This window comes from Amia ocellicauda, chromosome 22, assembly GCF_036373705.1.
Source record: "Amia ocellicauda isolate fAmiCal2 chromosome 22, fAmiCal2.hap1, whole genome shotgun sequence".
In the NCBI taxonomy this organism is placed as follows: Eukaryota; Metazoa; Chordata; class Actinopteri; order Amiiformes; family Amiidae; genus Amia; species Amia ocellicauda.
In genome coordinates, this window is record NC_089871.1 from 8,900,848 (window position 1) to 8,911,322 (window position 10,475).

Sequence of the window (10,475 nt, forward strand, 5' to 3'; positions counted from 1 at the left end):
AATAAGTTCTTAAAGTCACAGACAATTAGAAGAAAACTCGTTAAAAAAATCGTAATAGCTTGTGTGTGAGTTTGTGTGTGTCAGTGTGTATGTGTTTGTATGTGTGTGTGAGTGTTTGTGTGTCAGTGTGTATGTGTGTCAGTGTGTGAGTGTTTGTGTGTCAGTGTGTATGTGTGTCAGTGTGTGTGTGTGAGTGTTTGTGTGTCAGTGTGTATGTGTGTCAGTGTGTATGTGTGTGAGTGTTTGTGTGTCAGTGTGTATGTGTGTCAGTGTGTATGTGTGTGAGTGTTTGTGTGTCAGTGTGTATGTGTGTCAGTGTGTATGTGTGTGAGTGTTTGCGTGTCAGTGTGTATGTGTTTGCGTGTCAGTGTGTATGTGTTTGTATGTGTGTGCGTGTCAGTGTGTGTGGTGCTGGTGGTGGGGGGGATCCCCTAGTTCTGCGACACTGTCTGTAACATTTAAAATGCAATTAGTGGAGCAGACAGGCCGACCCCCCGTGTCCCCGTCGCGGCGCTCCGGAGCAGCGGGAGCAGAGAGAGAGAGAGAAAGAGAGAGAGAGAGAGAGAGAGAGAGAGAGAGAGCATTGCGCACACGGAGCACAGCAAACACACCGCATAATAATATAGTGACTGCAAGAAGCACTGACACCGTTCACATATCTGTACTTACTGTACGCGGAAGACGACGGCTTTAAGGTAAGGCTTTAAAACTGTGTTGCCGGTGCGGTGCTACTCCGGAGTTACTTAACTTATACAGGAAGATGTCGCTGCTCTAGAGGCAGTTCAGAGGAGAGCAACCAGACTTATTCCAGGTCTGAAGGGAAAGTCCTACTGAGAGACTGAGGACCTGAACCTTTTCACCCTGGAACAGAGGAGACTACGTGGGGACTTGATCCAAGTCTTCAAAATCATGAAAGGCATCGACCACATCAAACCAGAGGAGCTTTTCCAGATCAGCAGGGACACACGCACCCGGGGACACAAATGGAAATTGGGCTTCAAGGCATTCAAGACAATGACTTGTTCTTTTATTTCTATTCCTTCATTATTATCTTTTTAACAGTTGTTTTCATTCCCTTCGAAGAGATCAAGGTGCAGGTGTCACGGAAGCAGCCGACTGCGTCCCGCCCTGATCTTTACCCCGCACCAACGTCTCGTCAACATGCTCAACGTGAGCAAACGTACAGATTACACACACACTGGCGCTGTCCAGACACACCTGCGATCAGGAGATGATAACGTAGAACATGTTAAAAAACAAAAGAAAAACACAACTCAATAGCATTTTCACACAGTAGGATCCAAGTGGTAGATGATAGATTTTTGGTGGGGGATGGTTGTGCTGGTAAAATTAAAGGTGTCAATTAATGAAGGATTCTCTGTGTCTCTCTGTGTGTCTCTGTCTCTCTGTGTCTCTCTGTGTCTCTGTCTCTCGGTGTCTCTCTGTGTGTCTCTGTGTCTCTCGGTGTCTCTCTGTGTGTCTCTGTGTCTCTCTGTGTGTCTCTCTGTGTGTCTCTGTGTCTCTCTGTGTGTCTCTCTGTGTGTCTCTTTGTGGTTCTCTGTGTCTCTCTGTGTGTCTCTGTCTCTCTGTGTCTCTGTCTCTCGGTGTCTCTATGTGTGTCTCTGTGGTTCTCTGTGTCTCTCTGTGTGTCTCTGTGTGTCTCTGTCTCTCGGTGTCTCTATGTGTGTCTCTGTGGTTCTCTGTGTCTCTCTGTGTCTCTCTGTGTGTCTCTTTGTGGTTCTCTGTGTCTCTGTGTGTCTCTGTCTCTATGTGTGTCTCTGTGGTTCTCTGTGTCTCTCTGTGTCTCTCTGTGTGTCTTTTTGTGGTTCTCTGTGTCTCTCTATGTCTCTCTGTGTGTCTCTTTGTGGTTCTCTGTGTCTCTCTGTGTGTCTCTCTGTGTGTCTCTTTGTGGTTCTCTGTGTCTCTCTGTGTCTCTCTGTGTGTCTCTGTCTCTCTGTGTCTCTCTGTGTCTCTGTCTCTCGGTGTCTCTATGTGTGTCTCTGTGGTTCTCTGTGTCTCTGTGTCTCTCTGTGTGTCTTTTTGTGGTTCTCTGTGTCTCTCTGTGTGTCTCTCTGTGTGTCTCTTTGTGGTTCTCTGTGTCTCTCTGTGTGTCTCTTTGTGGTTCTCTGTGTCTCTCTGTGTGTCTCTCTGTGTGTCTCTTTGTGGTTCTCTGTGTCTCTCTGTGTGTCTCTTTGTGGTTCTCTGTGTCTCTCTGTGTGTCTCTATGTGTCTGTCTCAATGTGTGTCTCGGTCTCTCTGTGTGTCTCTGTCCCTCTCTGTCTCTCTGTGTGTCTCTGTCCCTCTCTGTCTCTCTGTGTGTCTCTGCCTCTCTCTGTGTGTCTCTGTGTGTCTCTCTGTGTGTCTCTGTCTCTCTGTATGTCTCTGTGTGTCTTTCTGTGTGTCTCGGTCTCTCTGTGTGTTTGTGTCTCTGTGTGTCTCTGTCTCTATGTGTGTCTCTGTGGTTCTCTGTGTCTCTCTGTGTCTCTCTGTGTGTCTTTTTGTGGTTCTCTGTGTCTCTCTATGTCTCTCTGTGTGTCTCTTTGTGGTTCTCTGTGTCTCTCTGTGTGTCTCTCTGTGTGTCTCTTTGTGGTTCTCTGTGTCTCTCTGTGTCTCTCTGTGTGTCTCTGTCTCTCTGTGTCTCTCTGTGTCTCTGTCTCTCGGTGTCTCTCTGTGTGTCTCTGTGTCTCTCGGTGTCTCTCTGTGTGTCTCTGTGTCTCTCTGTGTGTCTCTCTGTGTGTCTCTGTGTCTCTCTGTGTGTCTCTCTGTGTGTCTCTTTGTGGTTCTCTGTGTCTCTCTGTGTGTCTCTGTCTCTCTGTGTCTCTGTCTCTCGGTGTCTCTATGTGTGTCTCTGTGGTTCTCTGTGTCTCTCTGTGTGTCTCTGTGTGTCTCTGTCTCTCGGTGTCTCTATGTGTGTCTCTGTGGTTCTCTGTGTCTCTCTGTGTCTCTCTGTGTGTCTCTTTGTGGTTCTCTGTGTCTCTCTGTGTGTCTCTTTGTGGTTCTCTGTGTCTCTGTGTGTCTCTGTCTCTATGTGTGTCTCTGTGGTTCTCTGTGTCTCTCTGTGTCTCTCTGTGTGTCTTTTTGTGGTTCTCTGTGTCTCTCTATGTCTCTCTGTGTGTCTCTTTGTGGTTCTCTGTGTCTCTCTGTGTGTCTCTGTGTGTCTCTGTCTCTCGGTGTCTCTATGTGTGTCTCTGTGGTTCTCTGTGTCTCTCTGTGTCTCTCTGTGTGTCTCTTTGTGGTTCTCTGTGTCTCTGTGTGTCTCTGTCTCTATGTGTGTCTCTGTGGTTCTCTGTGTCTCTCTGTGTCTCTCTGTGTGTCTTTTTGTGGTTCTCTGTGTCTCTCTATGTCTCTCTGTGTGTCTCTTTGTGGTTCTCTGTGTCTCTCTGTGTGTCTCTCTGTGTGTCTCTTTGTGGTTCTCTGTGTCTCTCTGTGTCTCTCTGTGTGTCTCTGTCTCTCTGTGTCTCTCTGTGTCTCTGTCTCTCGGTGTCTCTATGTGTGTCTCTGTGGTTCTCTGTGTCTCTGTGTCTCTCTGTGTGTCTCTTTGTGGTTCTCTGTGTCTCTCTGTGTGTCTCTCTGTGTGTCTCTTTGTGGTTCTCTGTGTCTCTCTGTGTGTCTCTTTGTGGTTCTCTGTGTCTCTCTGTGTGTCTCTCTGTGTGTCTCTTTGTGGTTCTCTGTGTCTCTCTGTGTGTCTCTTTGTGGTTCTCTGTGTCTCTCTGTGTGTCTCTATGTGTCTGTCTCAATGTGTGTCTCGGTCTCTCTGTGTGTCTCTGTCCCTCTCTGTCTCTCTGTGTGTCTCTGTCCCTCTCTGTCTCTCTGTGTGTCTCTGCCTCTCTCTGTGTGTCTCTGTGTGTCTCTCTGTGTGTCTCTGTCTCTCTGTATGTCTCTGTGTGTCTTTCTGTGTGTCTCGGTCTCTCTGTGTGTTTGTGTCTCTCTCTGTGTGTCTGTGTGTCTCTCTGTGTTTCTCTGTGTGTGTCTCAGTCTCTCTCTGTGTCTCTCTGTGTCTGTGTGTGTGATTCAGACATGCCCATGGAGAAGCAGGCAGTGGATCGCGCTCGGGCGGCCTTCCTCTCTGGGAGGTCACGACCCCTGGGTTTCAGAGTCCAGCAGCTCAAGGCGCTGGGCCGAATGGTCACCGAGAGGGAGGCGGAGATCGCAGCGGCGCTCAAACACGACCTCAACAAGGTGTGAGACCCGCCGCCGGGAACCATCACGGAGGGGTGCTTCTCTGTGTGTGTGTTGCAGTTCTGCCCCTTTTTACACTTGTGTAACTGTACCTGCTCTTGTGTATTTTCATTTAATTGTGTTTGCTTGTGCTGGTACACATCCTATATTATCTAGAACTTGCAGTTTAATCTTAATCACTAACTTGCCTTGGATAAGGGTGTCTGCTAAGCACATAATTGCATACATACACTCATCAAAATTAGTAACAGTACTCTAATACTCAAACCTCATTCTGAGAGTGTATCAACTGGCCTGACCCCTGACCCCGGCGGTGTTGCAGAGCCAGTTTGACACCCTGCTGTTCGAGCTGGTGGGCTTGGAGAGCGAGATCCGGCTGGCGGTGGACAGCTTGGCGGAGTGGGCGGCCCCCCGGCCCGTGGAGAAGACCCTGGTCACCATCACCGACCAGGCATACATCCAGCCCGAGCCCCTGGGTGTGGTGCTGATCATCGGGGCCTGGAACTACCCCATGGCGCTGGTCCTGCAGCCGCTGGTGGGAGCGATCGCAGCTGGTGCGTCTCACGATCTGCCTCCATCTGTCTGTCCATCTCTCTCTGTCACACACACACTGCCTCGGTCTCTCTCTCACTCTGTTTCAGTCTCTCTGTCTCTCTCTTTCTCTAGGCAATGCGGCCGTAGTGAAGCCCTCTGAGCTCAGTGAACACACATCTGGGCTGCTGAAGGAGTTACTCCCTCAGTACCTCGACCAGGTGAGCGTCCCTCTGTTGCTCTGCCTGCATTCTGACACCGGCGCTCCTGTGTTTGTGTGTTTGTGTGCAGGCTGCGTCCTGTTGTGTCTGTGTCTGTGTGTGTGTGTGTGTGTGTCCGGTGGTGTGCGTCTCTGTGTGTCACCCTGCTGTGTGTCCCTGCAGGAGCTGTACCCGGTGGTGACGGGGGGGGTGCCGGAGACGCAGGAGCTCCTGAGGCAGCGTTTCGACCACATCTTCTACACGGGGAACAGCGCGGTGGGCCGGCTGGTGATGGAGGCGGCCGCCCGCCACCTGACCCCCGTCACCCTGGAGCTGGGCGGCAAGAGCCCCTGTTACATCAGCCCCGACTGTGACCTCAGCATCGCCTGCCGGTCAGACAGCCTGGGGTGGAGCCGGGGTGGGGGGGCATGCTTGGGTCTCGTCAAGAAGTGTGACAGCAGAGCACACAGGCCTGCTTCTGTGTGTGTGTGTGTGCACAGTCCTGCAGCAAGGGTGTGTGTATCTCTCCCTCTGCAGCCGGATCACCTGGGGCAAGTTCGCCAACTGCGGACAGACCTGCATCGCCCCCGACTACATCCTGTGCAACTCCAGCATCCAGGACCGGGTGGTGGACGAGATCCGACAGACACTGCAGGTCCGACGGTCCTTCTGCCTCTTTGTCTGTCAGTCTGTCTGTCTGCCGCTTTGCCGGGGCCTCTTCTCTCTAAATCCCCATGTGCAACAGTAGTGCCAGTCAGACTACGCCCTCTCTCTGCGGAGTGAAATCAGACGCACAAACACAAACCACTGAGCCACACAGAGAGCTTTGACACCAACTGTAAAGTATCTGTAAAAGGGAGTGGGAAGTCCCTTTGGCAGGACAGGGCTGCCAATCCAACAGTAGCCGGTGCAGAGCCGGGCGTTGTGCCATGTCTCGCTGGGCAGCCAGTCCGAGCGCACACTGAGCGCCGCTGTCTGTGTCGTCTTTGTCGGCAGGAGTTCTACGGCGCCGACCCCAAAGTCTCACCCGACTACGGCCGCATCATCAACCAGCGCCACTTCAGCAGGGTGATGTCACTGCTGGACGGCTGCACGGTGTCCCTAGGGGGGGGCAGCGACGAGTCCCAGTGCTACATCGGTACGGAGACTGGGCGGGGGAGGCTGTTAATAAATGATTAATAAGTGACCCTGCAATACAGCGGGCGCAGGCGACCCTGGCACTTCCAGCTGCCCAGTCTGTGGTCCAGCTGTTTTTGAGTGGTTGTAGTCACTCCGGCTGCCGGGTCAGAGAGTGCTAGATCAGTACACCATTGTTCTGAGGTCACATGCTACTCCTCCTTCACCCCCCAGCGCCCACCGTCCTCAGGGACGTGTCCCCCCACGCCAGGGTGATGCAGGAGGAGATCTTCGGGCCAGTGCTGCCCATCTTGAGCGTGAGCAGCGCGGACGAGGCGATCCGCTTCATCAATGAGCGGGAGAAGCCCCTGGCGCTGTACATCTTCTCCGCCGACAACAAGGTAACGCACCGCTGTTACACACTGCCCCCTGCTGGCGCCACACACTGCTACACACACCAGCACTGTTACACACTGCTGCACACTCACACAGGATGGTCACAGGCTGGAGACAGGGGATTGCTTTGACTCGAGGGGTCTTCCCACCTGACCTCCCCTCTCTGCCTGTCTTCCTCTCTCCCTCTATCAGCTGATCAAGCGCATGATAGCGGAGACGTCCAGCGGGGGGGCGATGGCCAATGACGTGCTGCTGCACTACACCCTGGACTCGCTACCCTTCGGGGGCGTAGGTGAGCGGCACGGCCGACCGGGCACTTAAGTGTGTGTGAGAGGAGTCGATAATTGACAAGTCACGAGTACAAACTAATCTGCCAAGAATCTAAAAACAAAAACAAAAAAGTTGAATTTAACCGAGTCAACCGAGAAAGAAAAACATTGCTTTTCTAACCAGAACACAATGAAAATCTCGTCTGGACTCTCTCTCTCTCTCTCTCTCTCTCTCTCTCTCTCTCTCTCTCTCTCTCTCTCTCACTCCCTCTGTCCCCCCTGCAGGGAACAGCGGCATCGGCAGCTACCACGGCAAGCACACCTTTGACCGGCTGAGCCACCTGCGCGGCTGCCTCATCAAGTCCCTGGCCATGGAGGGCCTGAACCAGGCACGCTACCCCCCAATGGACCCAGGGCGGCTGCGCAGGGCCCGGTTCTTCATGCAGAAGCGTGTCAGGAGCCACTGCGGTGGCTGCTGTGTCCTGGCCGTGTTCTCCTCGCTGCTGGCCCTGGGTCTGCTCATCGCCCTGCTGGTGGTCCTGCTCAAGGTACTGTGGTCAGGGGTTGGGGGTGGGGGTCTCAGATGGGGTGAAGCGGATGCTGGCGAGGGTCCAGTCAGGAGGGATCGACTGTTTTGGATGTTGTTCTTTGTTTAGTTTAGTGTATTGGCGGCCAAGCTGTTATCTGCCTACGTGGGAAAATAACAACCCTTTCTAATAAATAAAACAAATATATACAGACGGGTGACAAATTAAAGGAAAATCCAACATAGTGTCTCAGTAAGGTGTTGGGCACCACGAGCCACCAGAACAGCTTCAATGCTCTTGGCACAGATTCTACGAGTCTCTGGACTCTACTGGAGGGATGAACACCATTCTTCCAAAAGATATTCCTTTATTTGGGGTTTTGATGATGGTGGTGGAGAGCGCTGTCTAACACGTCGGTCCAGAATCTCCCATAGGTGTTCAGCTGGGTTGAGATCTGGTGACTGCGAAGGCCATAGCATATGATTCACAGCATTTTCATACTCATCAAACCATTCAGTGAGCCTTCGTGCCCTGTGGATGGGGGCATTGTCATCCTGGAAGAGACCAATCCATGCCAGGAAAATGCCCCCCACAGCATAACAGAGCCTCCGGACCCCCTCACTGTAGGGTCCAGCAGTCAAGCCTGTACCGTTCTCTTGGTGTCCCACACATGCACTCGCCCACTTGTGCAGAACATGAGCCAGTTGAGTGTCTGTGTGACTGAAGCTCCTGCCATTCGTGCCCCAATAATGACCCCTCTTTAAAAGTCACTTACATCCTTACATCTTGATCCAGAATCAAGGTCAACTGGGCCTGCTCAGCATTTGTATACATGCCACAGAGCAGGATAGTACACCTGTTTGGAGGCATCTGCATTCGTTATGTTCCTCCACTCATTTATTTAGGTTTGTCATTTAAATTGTCATCCTTCTGTACGTATCAATACTGACTATTTGTGTGTGTTTTTGCCTCTTCTCAGGGCAAATGAAGACAATGCGAAGAGAGGGAACTGCTGTGTGACGCAGCTAAGTGGACATCATGTTCTGTTGTCACTTGTTTGTTCATAGTCTTATGTTGTCGTATGATGATTGTTATTGTACAGACAGTACGGATCTTTTTTATGCTGAGGACCAATTTTATGTTTCTTTTAAAACCGTCTGGATTGCCAGTCCTGTGCGGGGGGGGGGGGGGGAGCGTGGCTCTGTTTGTCTGTGCAATAATCATCAGGTGTGTATCCCCCCAATCTCTACAGCAGTGTTTCCCCACCTCTTCAGACCCCTTCCCAGTAATCCCTGATATAAACTCTAATACAACACTGACCTCAGCTTTTAACCCAAAATTTGGATGCTTGCAAAAAATTAATAACACATTATGAAAAGGAAAATACAAAAGATTTCACCAGTTGTAATACAGTAATTCCCTGGATTTTGTTCCATACGAGCTCTCAATTACTTAATTGAAGTAATTATCTCCTAAATCAGAGCCTTTTAATAATTTTAAACAGTAGGGGTTTGAAGTTAAGTACAGATGTGTATAAATAACTTATTAAAGAACCAACTCTTTTATTACACAATTTAAACAGTCAAATCCAAGCAGATTATTAGTTCAATTAAAGGTCAATTAAGTAACTGAAAGCTCGGTTGGAACAAAAACACAGTGTTGCGGTTTCAGGAATTCTGAGAGGATACACCAGTGAAGTGTATTCCAAAACAATAAATACATGTGAACCCGGAGCCCTCCTCCAGTGAAGTGAAGAAAAGAACTGAGGATGTGAGTTGGAGACGCCTTTTATATCTTCAGATAGACAATAGGATGCAGTCCAATCTATCAGAAGTGATTACACCTTGTCAAATAAATAAAATAGTACAATTGTACAAATAGATTTACCACATGCATAATAATTAACATAGACCTCAGTTTGTTGCTGTTGTCGTTGTGTTTGTTGAGTTAATTGGTGCTGGTCAGCGTTCTTCAGGCAGCAGAATTTTATCAAAGCCATGGTTTAAAGCCCTCAACTAAATGTCTGAGCCCCAAAACACGCAACCTGTATACTGTTTGTGTAGATTGAACTAACCTAAAGACAACATCTGTATACAACTCCAAGACACTAATTAGCCCCCAGAAAGGAGTCAATACAAACTAATGATTTGCTTTATAGACACAACAGAATTAACATGAAATCACTAACAATACAGAGAATATAAAGAAACAAAAATGTAAATGTATCTCTAACTTTGGTGTTGTAATGTCATATAGGACTGACAGCTGACGTTGAAAGTGTTGACAGTGTACGTGCCATGAAAACTGTATAAACTGTACAAGAATAAACGCTGTGCTGTTTGTTTTAAAGTCTGTCTGGGGTCTGATCAATCCGTCACCTTGTACCGCCTGTTGCGCGCTGACACTTCCTGACAGGGGGACCAGGGATCAGGGTCCGGTCAGACACTGTCACGGGTGAACCAGCTGGCCTGTCGGGGGTCGGGGGGCCGCCAGTCAGACAGAGCACAAGCTGGCCGCGCCCCTCATGTCCATCAGTGATGCGGTCTGACAGGCGTGGTATTTGCATGTTGTATTTGCTTGTGATATTTGCATGCGGATTGAATGCCTTTTGATGGTACTGGGGTCTCCTCTGTGAGATCACGGAGAGAGGAATCGGGGTGTTTATATCCGGCCGAGTACGAGGACAGGACAGGGTGAGGACAGGGGCACTCTTTGTGTGTTCTTGATCCATTTATATTTTTATGTTTTTACGTCTGCTTCGGCCTTGATCCTGAGAGCCACCGCAACAAATCAGAGAAATAGTGTGACAGGGTGCAAACGTGATACCATTCAGACACAACAAGGCCATCAGTGACTGGGCTTGTAAAATGGCTAGGATTTTCATTTTATTGTCTTTATGCTGTATTTTATCACACAGCCAAATGATGATGATTACATTATTCAGATGATATTGGATTTGAATAATAAGGTTTTTTGGAGTGTGTCCAGATCAAGTGAGCCGCGCCCCGGGGTGTCAAACACTGTGGCTGGAGAGAAGAGACTCCCCGGGATTTTAAGGGGAAACTAAATTTGAAGTGTCCGGAGGGGAAATGACTGCGAGATTCGTCTGGGATGTGTGGTTCACCCTCTTCCCACTAGGTGGCACTCAGACCCAGGACAAGTTTGCTCAACTGGTGGTTCTCTTGGAAGTCCCTTGCAGGAGAGAGACTTTGACAAGAGCTGAAGCGAGGCTGGTCGTTTGCCCCCTCACTCACACC

General features: G+C 49.9%; 1 protein-coding gene across 4 annotated transcripts; it reads left to right on the top strand.

Moving 5' to 3' along the window:
- Positions 1–168: 168 nt before the first annotated feature.
- Positions 169–9,567, top strand: LOC136717720 (aldehyde dehydrogenase family 3 member A2). Of its 4 annotated transcripts, none has more exons than XM_066695186.1 (12): positions 169–695; positions 1,084–1,170; positions 3,976–4,179; positions 4,502–4,733; positions 4,846–4,931; positions 5,094–5,302; positions 5,448–5,565; positions 5,907–6,048; positions 6,261–6,427; positions 6,615–6,714; positions 6,977–7,239; positions 8,198–9,567. In XM_066695186.1, exons 2-12 carry the CDS (start codon positions 1,162–1,164, stop codon positions 8,204–8,206), a joined length of 1,539 nt encoding a protein of 512 aa, XP_066551283.1. In that variant the 5' UTR covers positions 169–695; positions 1,084–1,161; the 3' UTR covers positions 8,207–9,567. The 4 variants fall into 4 exon arrangements, with proteins under 4 accessions (XP_066551283.1, XP_066551284.1, XP_066551285.1 ...); XM_066695187.1 differs by having other exon boundaries at positions 4,016–4,179; XM_066695188.1 differs by lacking the exon at positions 1,084–1,170 and having other exon boundaries at positions 4,016–4,179.
- Positions 9,568–10,475: the final 908 nt, after the last annotated feature.